Source organism: Ceratotherium simum, chromosome 34 (genome assembly GCF_057802395.1).
Source record: "Ceratotherium simum simum isolate JZ-2026a chromosome 34, ASM5780239v1, whole genome shotgun sequence".
NCBI classification, from domain to species: Eukaryota; Metazoa; Chordata; class Mammalia; order Perissodactyla; family Rhinocerotidae; genus Ceratotherium; species Ceratotherium simum.
Window position 1 is genome coordinate 17,978,310 of NC_141933.1, and position 27,806 is coordinate 18,006,115.

The following is a 27,806-nucleotide window of genomic DNA, read 5'->3' on the forward strand; positions in this document are numbered from 1 at the left end:
AACAGTCACTCATGAAGCCAACTGGTCATAGACTTTTCTTTGCTGAGTGGTTTTTGACAACTGCTTCAATCTCCTTACTCTTTATTGGTCTGTTCAGATTTTCTATCTTTTTCATGATTCAGTCTTAGAAGGTTGTCTTGTTTCTTGAAACATATCCATTTATTCCAGGTTATCCAATTTGTTGGCATATAGTTGTTCATGGTAGTTTTATGATCACTGAAAATTCATATTCTGCCATCTTGCTGACATCCTAGTTTGATTTTCTTCATGAATTTATCGGTATCCAATTTTATTCATTTTTCACTAGTGTGTCATCTAATTAGTTTCATCAGAGTTTGTTATCTTACAGATTTTCTTGTGACTGCTTAATTCCCAGTGGAGTGCCTAACACATAGTAGGCCTTCAATAAATAATTGTTGACTGACTGATTTACAAAACGGGACTTGCTTGAGTCAATGGAATACTGCAGGCTGCATTCAGTATATGGCCCTTTGATACAGAGTAATGTCTACTAGTCACAGAAACACTCAAGCTCTGCTGATGGTAGGTCATGGATCATATTGTCTTAGGATCCCATATTGCTTCAAGAAAATTCCATGGTTTACATAGGTCCTTGCGCTGACCACCGCCCTAGACAATGTACGTATTAATGTGAGAAACCTTTAAGTGCTTTTCATATCACTTATGAACTACACAAACCTAGACAAGTGATCTGTCCTTTCTAGATTTCCATCTAGCGGAGTTCTCTCTATTTCCAGGAGTTATGAGGCTCAAATGAGAAAGTATACTTTAAAAGATGCTATGTCTGCCATGTATTGTTTTTCCTTTGCATACTGAGTAGCTTCCATCGCAATTCCAGAGCCAATGCAGTCTGAGGAGGATGACACCTGGTGGGGATCTAATCTGAGGGACTCCAGCTTTTTTAAAGTACAGTAGAATTGGACATTCCAAAAAGTCTTAGATGGATGTGGTAGTTTTTAGACTGTTTTCACACAACAGTTCTTAAAAGTTGGAATGTAGTAGGGAAAAGTGGGGAGGTAATGACATGAAACTTCCTAAGAGGATGAAGATTTTGGGCTAAACTTTTTCTAAATCCACAAATGTATCCTTTTTCCTAGTAAAAATAGTGGGAAAATAAGGCCTCAGTGGCTCACCTGGGGAGATTTTCAAAACACCTAAGTCCTATTTGCAGAGATTCTGATTTAATTGATTCAGGATAGGGCCTGGGCACTGATATTAAAACCAAACAAATACACTACAACAATCGACTATAGTGCATTCAGGATTTGAGAATCACCAGATTACGTTATATTATTATGTGGAGGCATTATTTGACTCAGCGGGCTCTTTGTACCTTGAAGGGACTTAATAAATGTTAACTTTTTATTTCCTTTCCTTCCTCTCTTCCTTCCTGCCTTTATTCTTTCTTTTCTCCCATTTAGCTCCATAACAAAGGAGTGATGTAGTGGTCTAGATATTTTTATGCCCATTTTAAAAATGAATAAACTAAGGATCATGACAGTGAAATGATATGTCTGAGCTCACAAGACTAGTAAGTTCCCTTGCCGTCTTTACTATTTCCTTATAAACAGTTTCTGTTTAGTTGTTGTGCAATAATAGATGGTTCCAGAGTTTGCTATAATCAAGAAGAGATTTTAGGCTTCAAATTTGCTATGTAGATTATTGAAAGTATACTAAGATCATAACCATCTCCAAATTCCAGTTGATTCCAGGAAATGACTCTGTGTATAGTCTCTGAGGCCTGCTTTTAAGGTTTTACTGTTCTTGTGATAAATGCACCCATTTTCATGATGACCAGTATTAGGCAATACAGAAGGATGAGGACACCCTGGTCTCTTGGAAGGCATGTTGCGTTTAACCGTGGCAAAGGTTCATACGCGGGGGAGAGAGAAGAGGAGGAACAGACAATTAATGCATCCATCAGGAATCCCTCAGTACGAATAAGTAAATTTTAATTACTGGTCTGGGACATTATCCCTCAAGAGTCCAAAATTCAGCCTAGGGTCCTAAAATGAGAAAAAGCAGATGACTCAGGGATTTCACTGTGTATGTATTCATTATCTTTATTTTTAATCTATAAAAGGGCTGAGTTGGGTTACAGCAGTGTCTCATTTGTGGTTATCATAAAAGAAGATTTATTTTATCTTCATGGAATTGTATTTTTTGCACGTGGATGTCATGTCTGTTTTGTCTTTTATGGGTTTCTGTTCGCATGAGTATGTGGTGAGGACTTCTTTGAAGCAGATTATTTCTACACATCACTTACGGCCTTAGGGTATGTTTTGTCTGCTGTGCCTATGTTTACAATTACCTAGTGAGATTTAAAAAAATAATACTAGTAATGGTAAAATAAAACTAGCAGTTGTCTAACTAAAGGAAATTTTTGAGTTAGGCAGACTCGAGTACAAATTATGGCTCTGCCAAGTACTCTGTCTTTGATAAAATAGTATAGCTGATCTTCAATGTTCTCATCGTCAAAATGGATATAAATAGATTTTGGAGTTGTGAAGATGTGATTTACTGTCACAAAATACTTAAAAATTCTTATCATGTAATACAGAATTATAATAGATAACAATTAATGTTTTTTTGGATATAGCAAGTACTTCTCTTATGATCATGTCTCACAGTCCTTCCATGCTTACAACACAAGTATATTTCTTGCAAATTGAATAAACTTGAAGTTTACATAATATTGTTAGCTATAATTTACTAAGCTCTTACTACATGTCAGATACTATGCTAAAATTACTAGATGCACTTTCTAGTGTAATGAAGATAATCCTATGAATTAAGTATCAATATAGTTCCCACTTAACAGGAGAAAAATGAGCTTAGAGAAGTTTAGAAACTTACCCAAGTGACCCAGCTGAGAATTTATGGAGTCAGAATTCATATTCAGATTGGCCTTCTCCAGAATTGATGCTTAGCCCTACACTATAATGCCTTGTGAAATTGTTCTTGGAAAATGAGATATTACCAAAGATCAACTGCTATCTATCAAATCTATCTACCAAACTTAATAAACAATTTAATCACACATTGGAGGAAATGTTATGCAAGTGATTTAAATTACAAAGATTAAAGAGCTAGCTTTTGAAAATCCTGAATTTATGAAGGAACCTTAGTCTTTTCTAGTTTGGTGTCAAATATATTTTAGATTCTTCCTGTGACTTGCAGAATGGAAAGATGAGACATTTATTCATGTAATACATAAAATGCCTAATATGATGTGTCTATATGATGCCAAAATAACCTGAACTTGAGCAAAGTAGTAGTTAGCACTCATTGTACCTTCTTGGCACCAAGGCACATCAAGTGTTTTGCTTTTTTTTCAAACTGAATTAGGTCGCTTTCTGAGCATGAGACTGTGTTGTTCAGAAAAATAAACTATTAGGGAGTAAACGACTTTGCTTGACTTTATTCACTGACTAAAATCATGGCTACCATAAGAGTGAATTTATTCTTAATCTGAGCTCAAGACTTAAGAAAAGTAGAAAATAAGAATAGTTTACTTAAGTTTTATCAGCATTTAATAGTGTTTATTGTGTGCTATGAAATGGAAAAACAAATAAACATGACAGGATCCCTAAAAATCCAAAGTCAATTGAAGGGATAGACTAATAACTTTTTATTCACACACGCGCACACACACACACACACACACACATACATACAACAACAGAGTCTGTTCAAAGTATGGAAATGGTTCAGCAGAGAGGTCTCTGATTAACCCTGTCTGGGGGAATTAAATTAAGGAGAGTTTCAAAGAGGATGTCATGCATGCCTAGTATTTAAAAGGTTGAATAAGAGTTTTCCAGGGAGACAAATTGGAAGAAAGCATTTGGTAACAGTAGCTCTTGCCTTGTGAGGTAAAGTGAAGTGTGCACAGTTAACTAGGAGACTGCTTGCTTGATTGAGATGCCTATATAGAATCTACAGGTAATTACAAAATATCCAGGGCTTTTGCAGCCGCATATTTAATTTGATGAATTTACTTCACATTGTGGGTATTTATTTACAAAAATGTTTTCATTGCTCTTATCCTTATTATTATTTTTTTTTAAAGATTTTATTTATTCATTTTTTTCCCCCCAAAGCCCCAGTAGATAGTTGTATGTCATAGGTTCGCATCCTTCTAGTTGATGTACGTGGGACTCGGCCTCGGGTTGGACGGAGAAGTGGTGCCTTGGGGCGTGCCCGGGATCCGAACCCGGGCCGCCAGCATCAGAGCGCGCACTTAACCGCTAAGCCACGGAGCCGGCCCTCTTATCCTTATGATAGATGTGCAACTCTGTGTGTTCTGACAAGAACAGAAACAGATTTATATCCTGAAAAATTGACAACTGAATGGGTTCTAGCTGACTTTCAGTAGTTGCAGCCATAAAGTGACTACAAATTCTCTTTGAGGCACCTGTGCATTTAGAGGAACTAGGGAGTATCTTATTTTATTGTCTTCAAAATCTAAAGTGTTTAAATGTTGAACCAATATATTTATGTTCCTTTATATGAACAAGATTCTGATTGTGTGCCATCTTGTTGTATTCTGAGAAACTCACTGTGGATGTCATTTGTTGTCGTTAGTAACTCCTAAAAATCATCAAAACTTTTTTTTATTTGGAGCAGAGCTTTCTACCACTGTTTGGAGGGTCTGGAAGGGAACCCTATAGCCTCTCCTGCTCACTCCCTTTCTTGCTACTCTTGATGAAAACAGGACAGTGACTTAACTTCTCTCTCCTCTTTCCAGGCCTGTCTCTCCTTTATCCCTGGACATCATATTTTAGATAATTTAGTTAACCAGTTCGCGGAATTGTTTAATTTGAAAAACCATGACTTAAATCAAAATATCGAAAGGCCTCTAAAACATATTACATATGAATCAATATTATTTGAAAAATTATGTTTTTCATAGAGTGGTCTTTTTCATGACCCGCAACTACTTACTTGGTTCTTAAATGTCTTCTAGATAAGATTCCCCACTCCCTCAGGAATCAGTTTGTTTCCTTCATAGCAAATTTCTACCAATCTGTAAACTCTATGAAAGATTGAAAATGTCTGTTGTGTTTACCAGTGTATGCCTAGCATCTGGTGCATACTAGATTATCAAAGATGTATTTTGGGAAGGAAGAAATTAAAAAAAAAAAGATGAACAAGTGAGTGAATGAATGATTGGCAACTTTTTCATGCTATTATAACTGTGCCTACCTCTAGAACTCTTCACTTCCCCCAATTTTTCTAAGTCATTGCTTTTAATCTGCTCAGGGCTGCAAGTCAGTAACCAAACATACTAAATCTGTGCATAAACTAAGAGTAAGTAGGCAGAGGGTGGGGGCTAACAAGCTCTCAGTGACTAGACCTAGTTCCTTTAAATGGTCTGGATACTTTTTAATAGTATTATTTCTCTCAAAATTTTTTTTTTGAGGAAGCGAATTTCAGATAAACATAGAATTACTGAATGTTATTAGGACTATTAATAGTAAATGTTATTTGTGGATTGTCCCCTACATATAGACATTGTCTTAAATTCTTTATATACACATTATTTAGTTCAATCCTCAAAAAAATTGGTTCCATCGTTATTCTCATTTTATACATAATGAAACCATCCAAGACTCCACAGTCTGGAAGTGTTGAAGCTGGGAGAATTGGCAATTAGTGTGAGCCACGAGTGGTTTTGTTGTTGGTGTGCACAGTCTTTTTCTTTAGGGTATCAGGGTGTCTAAGCACTGGAAAGATGCATCAGGATGATAGAGAAGAACCACAGGCTGCTGTTTCTGTCTGTACTTTTAGGTCGGTGGATAGCACATGAAGCAAGGCCCTTCACCGCTTTTTATGTGAGTGCTGCATCATGGTGCTCTGTTGTCAGGTGTAGAACCAAGACACAATCTGGTCTTTTTGAAGAGATGAGACATGAGAAAGGCTTTGAAAAATGAGTAGGGTTTAGAAAGATTATGAACAAGCAAAAGGACGTACTCTTAGAGAAAAGGCAAGAATATCTGCTTAACTTAATCAGCATTTGAGTTTGAAATTCTTAATCTCATCAAGAGACTATTCCATCCAAAAGCCGAAAAAAAGCTTTCCATTTGTAGTACAATTCAGATACTCAGGATATAATCTCAGACCAAGACTTCTCCTTGCTTTCTTAATTGTGTCTTGAATTTCCAACACTGTGACATATAGCGCATTTGATTTTTGTCTTCAGGTGAGTGGATGTTTCCAGAAGAGGAACGTGGCCTGAAAAATGGATATGATAAAAACAAACTTCACGGTGACTGAATTTGTGTTCCTGGGGCTCTCATCTCAGCCAAAGATGCAGCTCATTCTTTTTATTATGTTCTTGTTCTTCTATTTATTAACGGTGGCTGGTAATATTATTATTATCACTATTATCCAGATAGAACCTCGTCTCTAAACTCCCGTGTACTTTTTCCTCACTAATTTATCCTTTCTGGATATCTGCTACACATCCACTAATGTCCCACAAATGCTGTCCAACATGGTGGGAAAAAAGAAGACCATCCCATTCTCCAGCTGTGCTGCTCAGATGTACTTCTCCCTCTCCTTTGGCATGATTGAATGTGTTCTGCTTGGTGTCACAGCTTATGACAGATATGTAGCCATTTGTCACCCTCTTCATTATACTGTCATTACAAACCAATGCACCTGTGTCCAACTGGCAGCCATTTCTTGGTCCAGTAGCTCCCTGAGCTCCTTGATTATCAATGTCCTCACTTGAGTTTGCCCTACTGTGGGCCCAGTGTCCTGAATCACTTTTGTTGTGAGGTACCTTCCGTCCTGAGGTTGGCTGGCGCTGACACCTCATTTACCGAGCTGGTTGTTTTTATCTTCAGTATTATCATTGTCTTCATTCCTTTTCTCCTCATTGCTGTTTCCTATGCCCGAATCCTTCTATCAGTTCTCAGGATGCGGTCAGCCTCTGGGAGGCACAAGGCACTGTCCACCTGTGCCTCTCCTCTGACAGTGGTGACCATATTCTACGGAACTGCCATCTTCATGTACCTGAGACCCCAGTCAAAGTCCTCCAGGACTGGGGGCAAGATCATTGCGGTGTTCTACACTGTGATCACACCTATGCTCAACCCCTTGATCTATAGCCTAAGGAACCAGGATGTGAGAGAGGCTTTAAGGAGAGCTATCGCAAAACAGAGGACATGAGAGCTCTTAATGGGACACTAAGGTTAACTGCTAATCTAAGATAATTGACTTCTGAATATGAAGAGAGAAAAAAAAATAGCTTGGCTTGTCAACATCTGCCCTGTCATTCATAAAAGACACATAAATCCAGCTGCAAATTCAACAGGAAATGTCTCCCCCAAGAACAAGCCACAGCTTTAATGTGTCAAACCATCTCCCCTCATTGAGGGACTACTATTTCCTTACTCTTCAAGAAATCTTAATTCTCTAAAACTGTAGACTATCTGGAATTATTTGCTTGAAATTATACCAGTAAGATGAAACGTCTTACTCCTGCCTGGAGGATCTAAAGCACCTTGATCTAGAGAAGCAGTCTTAGTTTTCAACTCAGGATCAGAACTTCAGATAAGGATTTTTGGAAGCAACATTTCACATCTGTCTTAATTTTGTAGTTTCCAAGAAAACAAGAACCTACACCTACATTGTGGTTTACAACTGATTTTGACCCCTTTATATACAGCCCTGCTTTGCAACGAATCTGTCAAAATATTGCTTCATTTAAATTTTGTCTTAACTCCACCCTTCCCTCCAAATCCTGGAATGTGGTATTCCTCTTTGCAATGGATCAATAAATCTGGTTTTATCTGTCTGTGGGTTTGTTCCTGGTGGTCTTAGGCTGACTGTATGAACAAGAGGATAGCAATGATCAGAAGCAGAAGATTTAGTCAAATGTTAATTAATGGATTAATTCGTTCATTCCCTACATATTTTTGAAAGACTATGTAACATAATGTTCAATAAAATAGAAACACTACTTTTCCTCATATATACACAAGTATTTATAATATACATACTATATAGACACTTATACTGACAAATTGTGATCAATGTAATAAAGGAAATAATCATTAAGAGGCAGTGACAGACAATAATAGGTAGGGTAACCTTCTCTGAGGAGACTGCATGCAAAGATCAGGAAAGATAGGAGTGAGATTGAGGAGATGAACTTTCTAGGTGGAGGATGGTTGTGAACAAAGGCTGTGGCAGTGTGAGAGAGTTTGCTCTATTTGAGAGAATAAAGGAAACTAGTGAGAAGCAGGGCAGAGGGAGATGTGGCTGGGGAGGGAGGCAGCAGCCAGACCATACAGGGCTGACTTGACTTAGGTAAGAAGTAGGGATTTATTCTTGGTAAAATGTAAGTATTATGAAGAAGGGTGATATGACACAACTTATGTTTTTGAAAGGACTCTCTAGATGTTGTGTGGAACACAGATAGATATATATATAATCACAAATTTGAGGAAACCAATACTTTTTGTGTTTTGAAGTTTTTCAACCAGTGGTATCTTTAAAAATAATTATTCTTTGAATTAAGAGAATACCAAAATATAATTTAGAATTAATATACTTAATAAGCTTAAATATGGCCTTTGATGAACGTGTTATTAAATTGAACTGTTTCTAAAATTTTCTCACTTTATTTCACAATTTAGAATAAAATAAAAAGAATGTAATTTTCCTTTCACAGATATACAACTAAAATGTAACTATTTCCTCTCCCTAAAAATAAAGTTTATATATAATCAGTAAATGTAGCATCTCTGGTGGAACAGGAAAAGTAGACATCGTTGGTTTAAAGTTCATTTAAAAAGTAAAAAGCGAAATCACTAACCAAACAGCCATATTTGTTAAACAGTAGGGGTTTTTTTTTGTATATTTGCCTTGATACACAAATGACTTTATATATTATATATTTGCTTAATACCTGAATGAGGATTAGAAAGGTATACTTCTAACTAACTTTCTTCAAACAATTTATTTAAAGTAAAAAGTACTATTTAAAATTCTCCCAAATATTAGCAAATAAGAAATACATGCTAAGTTGGCTATTTGTAAATTGGAAACATAACATTCAATTAGTCTTGAAGAAGAAACATGAAATGCATAAAGTTATATAAAATGGAAAGCTTTTTTGTTTTACAAAAATTAGCAGTCCTTCAGAGGGAAGAGTTTGGTGGTCACCAGGGGAAGGGAGTTGGAGGGTGGTCACAAGGGGTGAAGGGGTGCATTTATATGGTAACTGACAAACAATAATGTACAACTGGAATTTCACAATGTTATAAACTATTATGACATCAATAAAAAAATTAAATATAAAAAACATTACCAGTCCTTACCCCTCAAACTCTATAAATGGATGAATTAGTTAAAAATGCAGAAAAAATTACAAAACCATTTTCATAGGGGCCACACATAGCCAAAACATATAAACAAGTAGAAGTAAATATTTTTGTATTGTTTTTCTAAGAAAGTCATTATTTAGAGCAACTGCTTGACTTGATCAATTCATTTTGACTGGTTTGTTTTGATCAGTAACTTGGAGTTAAGTGAACTACGAAAAATAATGCCATCCAAACAGCCCATGTCCTATCCTAGTTCTCATCTAGACACTTCAAGACAAATTTTCTTCCCTTCCTGTATTTGCTCCTTTTGACTTAAAAGGAAAAATAACACTTAAAGACATTTAACTGATGATTCTATGTACTTTATGTTACAATCATTGCTAAAACAAACAACAATTAATTTTAAGACTAACACAAATAACGGTGAACTCAACAATTACTGGTCCTTCACAACATCAAATGTTCTATTGAGTTGTTTCCCCTCGATTTGTTTGGGATTATGCCAACATGAAGACAGCATAGCTAGGAAATATACTAACTAGTGCTTTGCTAATTTCTAAATAAAAGTAAAGCCTAGAGTAAGCAAAATAATTAGAGAATGGACTACTGTCGTGAACTACACTTTTTCAGTACTTGATTAATCAGTTTTATTGTGTATTATGAGAACACTTTTCTACGGACTTCATTCCTTTTATTTGTAAAATGAAGGTTGTTTGATTAGATAATCTTTAGATATCTATCAATCTATTTATCTATGTCTAGCTATCTGTATCCTCTCTAGAATAGATTTCTTATAAATTTATTATAAAACTTATATGTTATAAACCTGTCAAAATTTATTAAGAAATGGCTTTATAGTTTCACTTTTTGGGTTTGGTTGATTAGTTTTAAGGACAATAATGCAATGTTGAAAGGTTAAATGTCGTCACTGTAGGTGTGGCGGATATAATAAACACCACCATCATACATCATGTTACCAGCTTTACTATTTACTTTTGGATATATTTCCTCTTAAAGTAAAAAAATAACAATAATTTAATATTCCAGGTAGCAAGCATGAGAATTGTAAAATACTGAAAGGGAAGAAAGTCATGGTGAACCTAATTACTCCTCATCAATACCACTCTTGCAGCATAATCTGACAGCTGGACTGCTTCTTTGATGTCATCCCCTATTTTGTGTCTTTTCCTCACTTACTCATGTTATGGAGGCTTCTCTAGCCCATTTAATCTTGCAAAGATTCAGCTAGCCATAGCCATAGGCAAATGTGAGTCTTTCAACAAGGGTTTCACAACACAAGCCTGTTTAAATCCTGACTAATCAATGTAATCAAATCATCAGACGGTTGCTTCCAAGTCTTGGCTATTGTGAATAACGCTGCAATGAACACAGGGGTGCATGTACCTTTACAAATTGGTGTTTTCAAGTTCTTTGGATAAATACCCAGCAGTGGAATATAAACCAATGTTACTGCAATAAACAAAAAATTAAAAAAAAAAAACAAAAAACATCAGACGGAATACAGCCATGAACTAGACCTTTATAGAGGTTCTCCAAGCCTCTTCCTCAAGTCTGATCATGTCTTCACTTTCTACAATGCTGTACATTTCCCTATTCTATAGAACCCTGAACTAGGAATCAGTAAAAATTAGTTCTAATCCCAGCTGTACTACTTGTAAACTAAGAGCACATTAGCATGATATTTAAACTTCTATAAATTCATTATCTTAAAATATGATGCCAATAATGTCCTATGAATTTTGGGATCTTACACATATTTTTAATAGGTTTCCTGAGATCCAGAATTGGGACTAGGTTTCGGTAGTTCTTTTGTCTAGCAGGTCATGGTCATTCATTTGTTCAATGAACATTTGTTATTCACTTATCCTAGGACTTGAGGATAAAAAAATAAGACTATCTTAAAGTCTCTCAGTCTACCAAGGAAGGCTTCATACTGAGGAATACAGTCATGAGTCGTGTAACAACATTTTAGTCAACTCAGTGTATCACCATCGTTAAGTGATGCATAACTGTATATGTTTTAATGTTATAGCAGAATTATGTATACAGTAATTCTCTAACACAGAGGAAAGCTGCCATTTAATTAAGCCCCAAGGTGTTTAAAATACTCCTTAGGTTTTTCATATATTTTAATATCTGAACTTGGGTACTTTTGAGAGTGAAAGGTGGCACTATTGATACTTACTCCAGGACAGTAGGCAAAAAACAAAACTGCCTTGAGCAAGAGGGACAACTGGCCGTGGTAACAATATCTTACTCAGCTGTGACAGCAACTCTATGTTGTAGGTGTTATTGGTACCACTTGACGGATGAGAAAACCCTGGATGGTGAGTCCAGGAATGATTTATAGATGAAGTGATGATTGATTTGTGACATAAAACAGAAGTTTGTGCTTTCTAGGTGAGTTAGTGGTGTTTGAAGCATAGGACTAGTATAAGCAAGAGTATACAAAGGGAGAAATTTCATGGTGTACTTGAGTTCAATGGGACTTGAACTTCTGGGAGGTGGGATATGGAAGGGAACGGCTAGGATAAAGCTGACAATGTAGAATTTCAGATGTCGTCTGTGGGTGCCATTCATAGTGTTGATTTCATTATGGGCTCCTATTCCAGTCTCCTAGAACCAGGTCTGGTGAAGGGGCTTATTAGTCTCATTAACACTTATTCTAACATAGTTAGGCACACAGACACCAACACAGCTGCTTCCAGAGTACGTCATGTGGCTGCACATTTCTGTAGTGCATGTAGCTGTTTGAAACAGTCTAGCCAACAAACATTTCATCCCACTCCTTTCTTTTCATAAGCATTCCTTAGACGTCCATTATGAGTTCACTATTGCAATGGGAGAAATCCAGATACATCTTACATAGTGTCTGCCTTTAAAGCATTTACACACGTATGTGCATGACTGTAATGTCCACACATACAGCCATAAAAAAGCTATAAATTAAAGGATGTTGCTGTTCAGAAGAGTGTTTTTTTTACCACTCCAGTAGCCCAATGAGGGCTTTTTAAGGTGTGGTACTTAAGCTGATCCTTGAAGGAAGAGAAGAGTTTGGATATTCTGAGACATGGAGTTAAGAATATCAAAGAATCAGAGAGTAGAGAAAGGAGAGAATTGGGAAGGATACAGAGGTAGAAAAATGTGAAAGTCATTCAAGAAATAGTTTTACAAAAGAATATGTTGCACAACGAGAGCAGGGAGAAATAATATCAGAGAGGTGGTTTAAGTAAGAGGAGGGCCTGGAATGCTAAGGAAAGGACTTTGGCAATTTTATAGCTCCTGAGTTAGGGAAGAGGCGTAGCTATGGGATAGATAAGGAAGCTTAGACCCTAATTATTCCAGCTATCTTCTCTAAAGCAGAGATTAAAACCAGGGACTTAAGTTTAAATTCTTCCCCTAGGAGAAGACCAGTCACAAGGCTAAATGTATGAGTTTTGTCCAAGCCCCATCAAGAAAAGCACACCATCAAAAACCTGCTTGAAGAAGCCAGAGTCTACTCAGATTTCCCAGTCTAAGGGCTATGGTTCTCCACTGGTTTCCCCAAAGGTTGCACTGCTAATGGATATGTGACTGGATTTCAGGGAGCAAAAAGGAATCTTCTCTAGAATCCATAAACGATAAACTCCCTACGCCCCAAGCAATAAACTCATGTGTCCCTAAATTGGTGCCAGATCTCAAGCTACATTCCAGCTTCACCATCAAACCTTTCCATCAAAGCAGTCAAAATGGCCCATGGACATGGCCCATGGTTCCAGCCTCTTTGCCTTTGTTAACTATGTTTTCTCCTTCTGCGATTCCCTACTACATTTGCTTTCCTCTTTAATTTCTGAGCTGTGCTTCAAACCCAACTCAGTTGCCCCCTCCTTCATAAAGATATCCTAATCACCCAAGACGAAGTGCTGTCTTTCTAGTGTGAGCTTCCACAGCACTTTGACTGCAAGTTTTTTTTTGCGTTTATTCATTTTTTTTTTCCCTGTGAATCGAGGTATTTGCATTTTATCTTATCTTCTTATGGATATAAATTGCATGAGGTCAGGACATACATACATCTATATTTATCTATCTGTCTTTCTATCTTCCTTTAAAATCACATCGTCCACCAAGTCTTAAGCACAGATTGTTTAAAAAAAATCTCGCCTGAGATTATATAGCTTAACCAGGGAGGAAGCATAATTGAATCTCAGCTTTATCTCACTCTGATATATCCCTTCTTAGCCACTTCTGCATCAATTTTTGCCTTTCATAGCCCCTAGTACAGTGATTACCAACTCTTTTTTGATTTAAGACAACACCAACCCATGTGATTGTTGCAGTCTATTATAGAAAACGTGATTGACATATGTATCTTTGTTATGATTTTACTACTGGACAAAGTTTTAATGTATGAAAGAGAATTCAGGTTTTTTGAAACAGAAGGCATTTATTTATCACTTAAACTAATTGGATAGATAAGGTATAAATAATAGTTCTTGGGCCCGCCTGGTGGCATAGTTGTTAAGTTCAGCACACTCCACTTTGGTGACCCAGGTCCACAGGTTTGGATCCTGGGTGGGGACCTACATCATTCATCAAGCCATGTTATGGCGGTGACCCACTTACAACACAGAGGAAGATTGGCACAGATGTTAGCTCAGGGTCAATCTTCCTCAAGCAAAAAAGAGGAAGATTGGCAACACATGTTAGGTCAGGGCCGATCTTCCTCACCAAAAGAACAAGAAATAATAAAAATAAAAATAATAGTTCTTTTTTTATTGATGAAGAGATTGAAGTATAGAGATATTAAAGCATTTATCTGAGAGAATTATTGGCGAGAGTAGGACTAAGACCAAGGTCATCCAACTTCTATCCATTTTTCTGTTGCCATTATAAGTTGATATGCATGCTCTACCACCAACTACATGGAAAAAAATTAATTCCCTCACTTTATTGCATCACATTGATAGCATAATTCTGGATAGTTAAGATAGAAATGAAGGAAAAATAAAAGCAAATAATGTTTATTAAGTATTTTTATTTGACATTCTTTACATAGATTACAGCATATCCTTTGAAAAATACTAAAAGATAAGCATTGTCATCCCCACTTAGTAGATGAAGAAACTGAGGCTTATAGAGATCAAGTAAGTTGCCCAAGATCACATCGCTAGAAAATAGCAGAGCCTAGATGAGGGCATATTACTAAATAGTCCAAAGCCTGAATGTTTGCCATTAGTCAGAATGGAAAGTGTAGACTTTGGATCAATTTTTGATTCTATCACTTAATTTTGACAAGTTTGTTTACCTGTCTGAGCTTTACTTTTACTAGCTTTAAAATGAGGATAATGCCTATCTCTAATAATTGTTGTAAGCATTTAATGCAATTTAGAGTGCTTTGTGTATTAACTAGATACAACAATCAATTAAAAAAGAGAAAAGGTAGTCCTTTAGCAACACTGTCACTGATTAGAGATGTAAAAATGAGATTCAAAGATCTTCCTGGTTCTAAAGCAACTGATCTTTCAATTATAACAGATACTTATAACATATACTTGCTCTCATGTCTTTCAAAAACATTAATTTTTATTTCCTTCAGATCATAGAGTTAAAGTTTACAGAAAACTCTTTAGGGATTAAGATTCACTCAGCAAATAGATGATAATTTGGGTAGTGTTCACTGGAAAGTTATTTGCATTTCCTATCTCCTGCCACAATCCTTCTACAGCTATCATTTACCTATGATGACATGGTGATGACATAATTTCATTTTTTGTCGTCATTGAGGTTTTCTTCCAATTAGTTTTTTGAAAGCAGCTTTCACATCCTTGTTCCGTAAACAGTAGATCAAGGGATTCAACATGGGGATGATAATAGTGTAGAACACAGAGGCCCACTTGTCTTGGTCCAGGGAGTAGCTGGATGTTGGCCGCAGGTACATAAACATGACTGTGCCATAGAAAAGTGTGACGCCAGTGAGGTGAGACCCACAGGTGGAGAAAGCCTTAAGGCGGCCTTCAGCTGAGCTCATTCTGATGATTGCAATGAGGATGAAGGCATAGGAGATGAATATGATGAGGATGGTGCTGAATTCAATGAAGCCACATAGACTAAAGAGCAAGATCTCACTGATGTGGGTGTCTGAGCAGGAGAGGGCCAAGAGTGGTGGGATTTCACAGAAGAAGTGGTTGATGATATTGGAACCACAGTAACTCAAACTGAAGGTGAGGGAAGTGTGGGCAACTAAACTCACCAGACCAGCCAGGTAAGACCCCAACATGAGAGCCAAGCAGACTCGCTTGGACATGAGAGTGCTATAGTGGAGGGGTCGACAGATGGCCACAAAACGGTCATAGGCCATGGCAGCCAGAACATAGCACTCAGCATCCACAAAACCCACGAAGAAAGCAAACTGGGTGGCACAGCTGGAGAACGAGATAACTTTGTGCTTTGTTAGGAAGTCAGCCAGCATCCTGGGTGCAGTGGCTGAGGAGTATCCCACGTCTACAAAGGAGAGGTTGCAGAGGAAAAAATACATGGGTGTGTGAAGCTGAGTGTCTGTTATGATTAGCATAATCATACCAACATTCCCCACTACATTGATCAGGTAGACCAAGAGGAAGACCCCAAAGAAGATGATCTGCAGCTGGGCATCCTGAGTGATGCCCATAAAAATAAACTCAGTCACCACTGAGTGGTTTTCTTTATCCATCTTTTCAATTTTATGTGTGCCTGGAGTTGGTTTATTATTTGGGGTGATTCTTAAAAATCTTCCCAGTAATTAGATTCTGTGACCCCTAAGATAACTCAAATGGCTTTGGTGAAGGTGATGGTCCTGTCTCCTCTTCAGATGCCCAGTAAAAATAGGAGAAAGTGTTAGTGTCTTAGGGATGGCAAATTCTGTTTCTCCAAAGACCTTGGTGCTCTGAGGTCATTTATCACATGGTACCAAATGTTTGACCTGATCTGTGCAATTATCTGTCTTATTAATTAGCAAAGAAGAGCAGTTTTGAGTGTCCCTTCCTTTTTTCTAAAACAAAGCAAATATGAAAGCAGATAGTGAATAAACATGAGCTCTCAGTGTAGGTAGACACAAAAAGAAAAATGAAAGACTCAGGGATCTCAAAGTATAACACATCATGCACACACGCATACAGAAAGGGAAATACTTGGAGCAGAGGGTGAGCAATATTAGAAAAGGAAATGGATAGTAATAATTTTTAAAAAGCCAGGCATTACTGAGTGTTAACTATATGCCTGACAGTTGAGTGCTTTGCACACATTACATAATTTCATCCTCACAGCAACTCTGTGAAGTAGGTACCACCATTATCTCCATCTCATATCTGAAAAGAAGACTAGATATTAAGTAACTTCAGCAAAGTCAACAGCCAGTGAGTAGCAGAACCGGGTCTGTCTGGCTCTAGAGTCCACTTCACTTTATTGTCTTCTATGTATATGTGACTTGATGGAGGTTCGATTTCTTTATTTTTGTGCCTGCCTTTCTTTTTCCTGTCTTGCCTATCTTACATGGATGCAGAATTAGTTTTCTGGTTTCCCTGATCTTTGGAAGCACCCAGAAGTTTGGCATGGGACATGATCAGGGTGAAGACACAGCTGTGTCTTTGGATAATTCTATTGTCTAGCCAACAGATTGCTGTACAGCTCAGTTCAGAGTTAAAATTCAAGGATCCCTCACTCAAAGGGAATAGAGAGAGCATTATCCAACTCCGTGGTCACACAGGAGCATGCATTTGTTAAACTTTTTTCTCTTTGGTTGGATGAATATCTGGTCCATTGAAGAATTCTAAGAAGGAAGGAGGCAAAATTAAACCAAAATAAAACACAAAGTAATTTAGAAATAAGTAGCATCCTCTACCTAAACCTGAAGTGAGAACTCAGGCTGTATGTACTTTGTTTTTTGCTTAAGAAAGACAGGAAAGCAGAGAGTAGAATGTGTCTTTCATGGGGGTGTGGACATTCACAATGGGTTGTCTTAAATCCGACGGTGGTTGACGGTAGTGCCCTCATCTTTCAATTTCTGCATAGAATATAATCAACTGCAACAAAGAAGGGGCTCTAATAATGAATAACAACCCTGTATATCTCCCCAAGAGTTTATAGTTTATAAAGTACTTATATCTACTCCCATTCAACTCATTCTTAGTATGTTGTGAGTGTGTTCACCATTTCATACATTAGATCAATCAGGAAACAGAGAATGAAAAGACAAATCTTGGAGAAATTATTTTAAAAATATATTTCTCATAAAGAAATTGTACCCACAATATATAAAGAAATTCAAAACTCATTAATAAGAAAACAAGCCAAAAACAATGGGCCAAAGATTTGAACAACACTTTAGCAAAGAAAATATCTGACTAGCAAATAAATGCATGAAAAATGCTCAAATTGTTTGTATTACGGACATACAAATTAAAATCACAGTGAGATGTCACTAGGAATCTGTTAGAATGGTTAAAATTTAAAAAGATGGACCACACTAAGTGTTGTTAGGGAAGTAGAGGAACTGGAACTTTCATCACTGTTGGTGGGAATGTAAAACAGTACAACCATTTTGGAAAACATTTTGGCAGTAGAAAATTAAACCTACACATGTCTACCCTATGATTCAACCATTCTGAAAAAACCTGGGAACAATACAAAGGCCCATCCACAGGTGATGGGATAAACAAATTATAGTATGTCCATAAAATCGAATACTACTCTGCAATTAAAAGGAATAAACTATTGACACATTCAACACGATGAATGAATCTCAAAATAATTAGTCTGAGAGAAAACAGCCAGATAAAAAAGTATACCTCATATGATTCCATTTATAAAAATCTAGAAAATGTGAGCTAATCAATAGTGACAGATAGTAGATCAATGATCACCTGGGTAGAGGAGTGTGTGCGGTGGAGCAGGAGGGAAAAATTACCAAGGGGCACAAGAAAACTTTTGGCGATGATGGGTTGATTGAGATGATGGTTTCATACATATATTAAATCATATCAAATGTTATACTTTATATTTATTTAATTTATTGTATGTCAGTTATACCTCAACAAAGCTGTTAAAAAAGAACAAACTATTTTCCCTACCCCAGTTCAGCTCATTCTCACTACATGTGAATGAATATGTAACTTCATAGATTATTTTAACAAGGAAACAAAAACCTTGGCTGAGGGGACTTACAAAGTCACACAGTTAGTTATTTTGTTGGTTAGTTGCAGAATCAGCAATTGAATCTGGGACTGCCAATTTCATATATAGTGCTGTGTTGTTTTTTCCCCCCACTTCTTCACATAGGAATTTAAAAACAGTTCACCGTGAAAAAAGAAAAAACAAAAGATCTACCATAATCCTTCCATTTCTCATCTGTTCTTCCACTTTAGCGAGAGAGTAAATAATCCTATTGTTGACACTGGAGGGAGTCGTTTAGTCCAATCTCATAATTTTATAAATGAGAAAACAGACCCAGACATCAAACTTGAAAATACAGGAGTGATACTAGACTGTGTCTTAGAGGAGTACGAGACGCCTGGTAAGAACACAGCACAGGGAGCCAGGACGGAGCCACAGCTGGGTATGTGCTGACCAATTCATCGCGCCCGGTTAGAATATGTGATTAGAAAATCATTCTCTCCTCCCTCACAGATTCAAGCTTCCAGTTAAATGATGAACGATATGAGAGGTGCTTCATCAATCTTAAAGCACCCTGCCTGTTATCTCTTATAACGTGCAGACAAATCCAGGATTTGTCACTTACTGCTATTGATTTCTAGCACACTACTTGTCTTCTTGGAATCAGTTTTTCCTTTGTTGAATGAGATTGATGCTTACTTCAATGACTTTCCACAAAAAATTGGTTAGAATATATATATGCATATACAAATATATATATATACACACATACATAGTGCTGAATTCAGTGACTGTGATGTGCTAAGTGCTCAATGCATTTGGCAATTGTATGTGAGTGTAGATGATTTAATTCAGTAGAGGAGAGCACACTCATAACTTCCAGAAAAAAAAGGTTCAATCCTTATTCCACGGGGTGATGAATCACAGACTGCCTTAACCTTTAGGAAAAGTGTGGTTTTAATTCTACAACACTTCTATTAAATGATAAAACAAATAGAGATGAAGGTATAAAATTCAAAATCAAGGCTGATTAAGACAAAAGAAAAGAAAACCTTTATATTTTTCTTTTTAGTCTCATGTAGCTAAAATAGAGCAGATCTGACTCTTGAAGAAATGGTAGAATAGTGATTACATAAGCATATTCCAGTTAGTAAACTCGAATATTTTTAAAAGACCAGCAAAAGTATTGTCTTATAGAAGCAAATACAGGGCAAATATATTTTAGATTTCTATTTATTACCAGCTTTTGTTTATATGAAAAGAATATTGGAGTAAGAGTGTGGAATCCTGGCTGTAGTTTTGTTATTTGCACTAATTAACTGATGCATTGCTCTATTAGCTGCAGTTTCCTTATCTGCGAAATGAATGGGGTAGAGAATAAAAACTTTTTGGAACTTTCCAATTCTAGTATTTTCTGAATTCAGACTTATTATGAGTTACCTAAAAGCCAAGGTATAGTCCATGTCTCCTTTTGAAATTTTTAAATGGCATGGGTCTGGTGCCAAACAAACCCATGCTCAAAGGAGCACTGGGCAGTGGAACGCTCCACTCCCAACAGGTCACATCTCTTTCTCTTTCTTTCCCAAATACTGACCTGTGACCTGACCTGTTTTCTACCTGTTGGTGAGAGGCTCACTGTCTCCTCTTCTCTTGACGAACTCTACTGAACAGTTATTCTGAGAAGAATCCAGTGACGGTGAACCACTCTGATAGTGGTCTCTGAGCTACTTGCTCCTCCCACCTTTGCTCCCTTGTGCAGGAGGTATTTAAGTCTCAGAGTCACAAGTAATCCTCAGAAGAAATATGATGAAATGCTTCCTGCACTCACACGAGACCCAAAGATTTGATGAACTGTCATCCCCTGAGGAATTTCACTCTCTGCTCCTTAAGCCTTAATGATAAAAGAAGGAAACACAGGGGGATTTCCAGTCACTCTGGTCATGATGACTAAATCAACCATAATTGTTGCAGGGACTTTTCTACCAGCCCAAAGCTGCCTTGTTGTTGTCGTCAGTGCCTGGAGTCTGACTCCTAGGGACCGTGTGTACCTCAGAGCACAGAACCTTTCCTGGTCTTTTTCCACCACTATATCAGACAATGCTCCGCTGCTATTCATAGGATTTTCCCAATTTTTTTGGAAGTGGGTGGCCGGGTCCTTCTTCCTAGTCTGTCTAGTCTGGAAGCTCTGCTGAAACCTGTCCACCATGGTGACCCTGCTGATTTTTGAAATACCAGTGGCGTAGCTTTCAGCATCATAGCAACATGCAGCCACCACAGCATGACAACCAACAGATGGGTGGTGTGGTTCCCAGATCTGGAAACGAACCCAGGCTGTGGTGGTGAGAGCACTGAATCTTAACTGCTAGACCACCAGGGCTGTCTCAAAGCTGCCTATACGGTGTGATTTTGACTGTAATTTAGAAAGATCTGTTTTCTGATGCCTGAAAGTCCTTTCAAAGAGGCTGATTCTTTCCATGTTACATTTATATATATCTATATAATTATATTTATTTAACTTCCATGTTGTATATACCTATTTAAACTATCTTAATCCAGGGTAAGGGACATGTGTCTGAAATTTAACGTCACCAAACAAATTAATGAGATTTAATCTTTTATGAGACCATAGTTTGGTGAACAGGGAAAGCAAACTAACATTTTTCAAGAAGATTTATTTGCTAGAGACGTTGCAGGGCACTTTCACATGTGTGATCAGTTGAATGTTCTGCTGATAATATTATTGCCTCTGGTTTCAGATGAAGTGAATGACTCACTGATTTAGAGATAAAGTAAGTGAGCGTTATTTAACTTTTCCAGGACCACACAACTTACAAGTGGTCGATTCAGAATGGAAACACTCATCTGTCTGAGCATGGTGTTCACCCTTTTTCTCCTTTGATAAGAACCATGAGAAGACTGCCATTCATAAGGCAAAGATTCCTATTCCAGGAAGAGATCTAGGGTAGCTTACCAAAAAATTTTATTTTCTTATCCCATGTACATATTTGTAAGAAAAATAGGATGAAGGAAAGATAAAATTCAAACATTAAAAATGGGATTAAGTTAGTAAAAAACATGTGTGTTTTACCTTTTTTTAATTTCAAGAGATGGCATGCAACTTTATTTCAGCTTCTCATTGTATAAAGAAAAACAAAAATGGGAAGCTGTAAAATCTTCCTACCTATACAATTTTTTTTAAAAAGCCACTTAATTTGGAAATGTTATATTATTTGAGATAAATTTTCCTCCTCAGAAAAAAAAGAGATTCAAAAATAAAATCAAAGAAGTTAATAAAAAGAATCCTTGTGATACCTTTCTCCATTCCTTCACTTTCAGCCTCTGTGCGTCCGTAAACACAAAGTGGGCTCCTGTAGACAGCATATAGTTGGATCTTGTTTTTTTTCAATCCAACTTCTTTAATTTTATTCTTAAATCTCATTTTACGATGAAGAGTTAATTTCTAATAACATTGACATGTTCTCTGACTTATAATGTTTGTTTTCAAGTCAAACTTTGATTTGAAATAAATATTTTTCTCTCATTTCTCCAGCTGCATAGTAGTCCATTGTGTGGATGAACTGTTGTTTATTTATAAAGTATCCCACTGTTAGACCTTTGAGTTGGTTCTGGTCTTTTGCTATTAGAAGAAAAAAATACAATAATAAATAGCCTAATGCATACGCTTTTTCCTACTTTGACCAGTACATCACCTGAGTGGGTTCCTAGAAGTGGGATTGTTGGGTCAAAGGGAAATTTAATATGCAATTTGCTAAATATTCCAATTTCCCTCCAGCAATGTATAGGAGTTCTTATTTCCCCACAGTCTTTTCAATAAAGTTGGTTGTCAAATATTTGTATTTCTCATCTAAATTTATCTACCTATTCTCTCTCTCTATCTCTCTGTATTGGCCAATCTAAAATTCGGAAAGTGTTCTTTGAAGGTAGTCACAATTTGTATTTTTTCTCATTGAGAATAACGTACCAGTTGTAAATTTTTTGTCTCTCAGCTCCAAATCCATCCATCTTTGCCTTACTTTACTGATACTGGACCTGGATACTGTAAACATTTCCCCTTTTGCAGCTGGACAATATTACACTAGTCAGTCGACAACACTGGAAGGACACTGCAGGAGGAAAAGGCTCTCTTTCTGATCCTGGTGTGCTCTTTCTCTGTTGCACGATCACATGTAGTAGCCAGCAGCACATGGCATACCTAGTGGTGCTCACCCTTCATAAAGGTTGACCAGCACTGCCACAAGTAGCTTCTCATCAAGTTCCATCAGCACCCCAGAGGTGGCTTTCTAGCAAGTCTTGCTGGCACCCCAGGGGGTGACTACCCAGTGAGTTTCAGTGGAACCCTGTTGAGTGGTTTCCTGTTTGGCAGACATGGCCAGGGAATGTCTCTGCCGTATAGCAAGCTACAGCCACATCCCTTACAACCACTTCTAAAGGAGCCTGGGAGGTGGGGTCCTCTTCCAAGTGTGCTCTTCCTTGGTGCTCTGCCTCAGCCCCAGAGTTAGTAGCTGCTCCCTGTATTTATTCTTCCTATATACTTTGGACTTTTCTTGATCACTTGATAGTTAATCCCCTGTTGCCAGATAATAAGTCTTTATATTAAATTTTACCTGATAGAATTATTGTGTGGTTTTCTGTCTCCTGACTGGATTCTGACTGATATAAAGGTTGAATATATTTTCATATATTTAAGGGCCATTTGCATTTCTGTTTTTGTGAAATGTTTATTTATGTTTCATGTCCATTTTTCCAGGGCATGTTTCTTACATATTTTGGATTTCTTCACAGATCTTTTTCTTATTAATTTTTATATTCTTTATATATTGGAGACATCAGCTGTTGGTCTAGTTTATAAGGTGTAAATTTTCCCCAATTTCTCATTTGTCTTTTGATTTTCCTAAGAAATTTGTTACCATGCAATAGGTTTCTTTTTCTTCTGTCTTTCTTTCTTCCTTTCTTTTTTCTTTCTTCTTTCCTTTTCTTCCTTTCTTTTTTCCCTTTATGTTGTTAAATTTATCAATTTTCAATTTTATTATTTCTGGATTTTGAGTTCTATTTATAGTCAAAATTCAGATGCAATTAATATTTGATAAGATAAAACAAAAAATAACTTGCATATATTTTAAATAATGCTTCCAGTTACAAAAGACATCGCCATGTTTTCTTCTAGTACTTGTATGTTTTTTTTTTTTATATTTACAATTATGATTCATTGAAATGTTGATAGTGTCTAGTAAGAGGAAAAGTTCTAGTTTTCTTTTTTCAATAAGACTATCCAATTGTCCCAAAAAAATTTATTTAAAAATGTATCTTTTCTCTAATGTTTTGAAATGCTATTATCATATATTGAATTTTCATTTCATTTCATTGGGTCTATATTTGTGTTTTTAATGCTATTCTCTTGTTCTTTCACCACTTCTATAAAATTCATTCATCAATAATACATTGTTTAATTATAATTATATAAATATTATATATTAATATATATAAATACAGTCATGGCTATAATATTTTTTCTCTTTCACATAAACTTTATAGTCAACTTATTTAAAAAAAAAACAGAGGACGTTATTATTGGAACAACATTAAATTTATAAATTAACTTAGGGACAATTGCCACTTTTATGTCATCTAGTCTTGTTACTGAAGAGCGTGTATGTTTTCATACTTATTCCAATCTACTTTTATATCTTTCTGAGGTTTAACTCCTTTTCTTCACAGAGATTTTGCACATTTCTTATTTGGTTATGTTTAGGTCTTTTATTTTTGGCAATCATAAGCGGGGATCTTCCCTTCCATTTAAATTTTGGAACTGGAGATTTTTTGTTTATATGAGCTTGTTAGGTTAATTTTACATTTTGCTAGTTTACTAAATTTTTTCTGTTTTTATTGGTAGTAATAGTAATGATGTTTTTTTTTTAAATTTTTTGTTTATTGCAGTAACATTGGTTTATAACATTGTATAAATTTCAGGTGTACATCATTATACTTCTATTTCTGCATAGATTACATCATGTTCACCACCCAAATACTAATTACAACCCATCACCACACACATGTGCCGAATTATCCCTTTCGCCCTCCTCCCTCCCCCTTCCCCTCTGGAATCCAATCTCTGTCTCTATGTGTTTGTTTATTGTTGTTATTATCTACTACTTAATGAAGGAAATCATTCGGTATTTGACCTTCTGCCTCTGACTTATTTCGCTTTGCATAATACCCTCAATGTCCATCCATGTTGTCACACATGGCTGGATTTCATCGTTTCTTATGGCTGAGTAGTATTCCATTGTGTGTATATACCACATCTTCTTTATCCATTCGTCCCTTGACGGGCACTTAGGCTGCTTCCAAGTCTTGGCTATTGTGAATAGCGCTGCAATGAACACAGGAGTGCATGTATCTTTACGCATTGGTGTTTTCAAGTTCTTTGTATAAATACCCAGCAGTGGAATAGCTGGGTCATACGGTAGTTCTATGTAGTGATGGTTTTTATGTGTGGTATATTAGAATGTAGCCACATCTTGCACTGGCCAAATAAAGCTTCATTTAAAGTAAAATGAGCCTCCAAAGCCTAACAAGAGAATTCCTTTTCTTAGTTTTTCCAAATGATATAAAATCTATTCGGATGATAGCTAGTAACTGGTATGTAGGTGTCCTCTGGAACAGTGGATCTATACACTTTCAGACCCAAATGATATTTTTTATAGCAAGTAGTTTATATTGCCCCCTCTACTCTCCTAAATGTCATCCATAGATAATTTAATTTACCCACATACATAATTTAATGAAGCAAAATAAAAAGAAAACAATTTATAATAAAATAATACACATTTTAGTAACTAACTAAAGTAACTATAGTAACTATGTCAGACATAACTACATAATGAAAAAGGCAGATGCTTGCATATATATTTAAAATCTCCATAAATGTGACAGTTAAAAATGCAGGCTGATACAGGTTTGTTGTATAGGCACCTCAAACAATCTTGCAACATTCTAGCTCGAGACATAAATTTCCGAAATGAAGGACTACTTTTGGTAAAGCCCCAAGCCAGTTTTTTTCCCCTTGAGTTACTTAATAGATGCACTTGTGACAAATTTGTTACATACAAAAGCCATTCAACAATACTCCATATTTATATGTAAAATGTGTTTACATGTAAATGGAGGTAGATTCAAGGCTTAGATAATTTGATCAAGTCCATCAACTGGCAGGATACTTGAAAATCACATGGGGCATGGTCAGTTCTTTGTCGTTATGGATCGTACTACACCTTGCTGGTTTTTAGCACCCTGTCCCTTACCCATTAGATTCTATAGCGTACCAGTATCACTGTGAGAACCATGAACTACCATAATGTCCCCAGAGGAAAAACACTACCTGCATTGAGAGCTTCTCCTTATAATTCTAGGCATCTGACATTAAATAATTCTTTTCAATTAAGAGATGATACAGCTTAGTAGGTTAGACATTTAGCAACTGCACCTTTCCACCTCAATACCTTTGGTTTGCTCTTTCTCTTAGCAATGAACACTGCCAAGATTTCTTTATTAGTCAGAGTTCTCCAGAGAAACAGAACAAAATGGACATAGATAGATAGACAGATAGATAGGTAGATAGATAGATAGATAGATGTCAGATAGATATAAGAGGAGATTTATTATAGGAATTGGCTCACAATTTTGAAGGCCAACTAGTCCCTTGATCTGCCATCTGCAAGCTGAAGAACTAGGAAAGCCAGTGATGTAATTCAGTCCAAGTCTGAAGGTCTGAGAATGGGGTGGGAGTGGGGGGTTAATGGTGAAAATCCTGGTGTGAATCTGAAAGCCTGAGATCTAGGAGGACTGATGTCTGAAGGCAGGAGAAGATGGACGTCTCAGCTCAAGCAGAGAGAGAATTCACCCTTCCTGCAACTTGTGTTCTATTTGGGCCCTCAGGGGATTGGATGATGCCCACCCACATTGGTGAGGGCTGATGTTCTTTACTCAATCTATGATTTAAATGCTACTCTCTTCCAGAGACACCCTTCCAGACACACCCAGAAATAAGGTGGATTTTTTTTAGCTCTCTGGGCATCCATTAGCCTGATCAAGGTGATACATAAAATTAACCATCACAACTACCATACACATTGCTCCCCAGTTATTGAATCTTGTCCAGAGGACATCAAACAAGCCATTACTGTAGTCATTATTGTAGCTTATGTGAAATCCATACTTAAGATAGAAGGATATTTTTCACAAACTCTTTGCTACTTTTGGGCTGCAGTAACAGAAAATGGTTAGCAATGCACATTCTGGAGTAAGAAAAAACTGTTTTGGAATCCCAGTTCTGGTATGTATTAACTATTTGGAGAAGGTACTTCTCAAAGCCCCAGTGTACTTATCTGTGAGGAGGTGCTTAATAAAAATCAGCAAATGCATGTATTTAGGAGGTACATGCTCAGTTAATATTAGTCGCTATTATTACTTGACCCTAGTCTTTTCTAATTATGACCTGGAAGAGGACTGGCTGAAAAGGTTCTCATAATTATTCATAATTCATATTAATATATAAGTTCCTCTAGAGGAGAAATCACATCTTTATTGAATAGAGGTCAACATTACCTCTATTAGTTGATCAATAAACATTTGTTGATTGCTTATTGGACTTTAGAACCTCATGGTTCTCCATGAAACCTAACCGTCAATGATTTATCCCTTATGTTACCAAGTTCACAGCCCTGTATTCATTGTGAATTCTCAGAATACTTCAGGAGATCAAATTGCAGCCTAAGTTCTGATGATCCCCATCCTGTTGACAGAGAGATATAGCATCATCTAATGCCTCTTTGAATGACACTCAAGCTAGGATTAAAAATGAGTTCTCTTCTTATTCTGAAGCTCTTTGGGATTTCCCTCTTTATAGCCTGGGGCTGACTAGGACCTACCACCTACGCTGCCCACAATTAATTACTCCTTTGTTGCCCAGTGGTCTCATTCCACCGCTCTGTTATCATCTAGGCTCCTTACATCCTGTGTCCCTTACCTCTGACTTCTTAGTGCCATGTTACTTTTCTTCCAACCTCCATCCCTACTCCAATTGCACACAATTTAATCTCATTTAATTTATCACAGTTTGCTCCTATATAATGACTAATTGACACTTAATTGAGGAAGGATTATTTATTTACTTATTAAATAAATCTTCTTTGTTTGCCAATTATGTTTCAGACTCTGCGTTGATAGGAGCTTACTGTATTTTCCCTCCAAGATACCAATTAAAAATAGGAGGTTTAAGAC

General features: G+C 36.6%; 2 protein-coding genes and 1 pseudogene across 2 annotated transcripts in view; 2 read left to right on the forward strand and 1 right to left on the reverse strand.

The window, feature by feature from the left end:
• The window catches only part of LOC101407136 (olfactory receptor 5AP2), a 508,331-nt gene that overhangs the window by 474,207 nt on the left and 6,318 nt on the right, over nt 1-27,806 (forward strand). The window lies entirely within an intron of this gene.
• On the forward strand, nt 6,263-7,197 carry LOC101407395 (olfactory receptor 2G3-like; annotated as a pseudogene).
• On the reverse strand, nt 15,136-16,068 carry OR5AR1 (olfactory receptor family 5 subfamily AR member 1). Its single transcript, XM_004443650.2, has one exon. It carries the CDS (start codon nt 16,066-16,068, stop codon nt 15,136-15,138), a length of 933 nt encoding a protein of 310 aa, XP_004443707.2.

Coding starts and splice junctions, on each gene's coding strand:
- OR5AR1 (XM_004443650.2), bottom strand. CDS start 16,068: ATGGATAAAGAAAACCACTCAGTGGTGACTGAGTTTATTTTTATGGGC.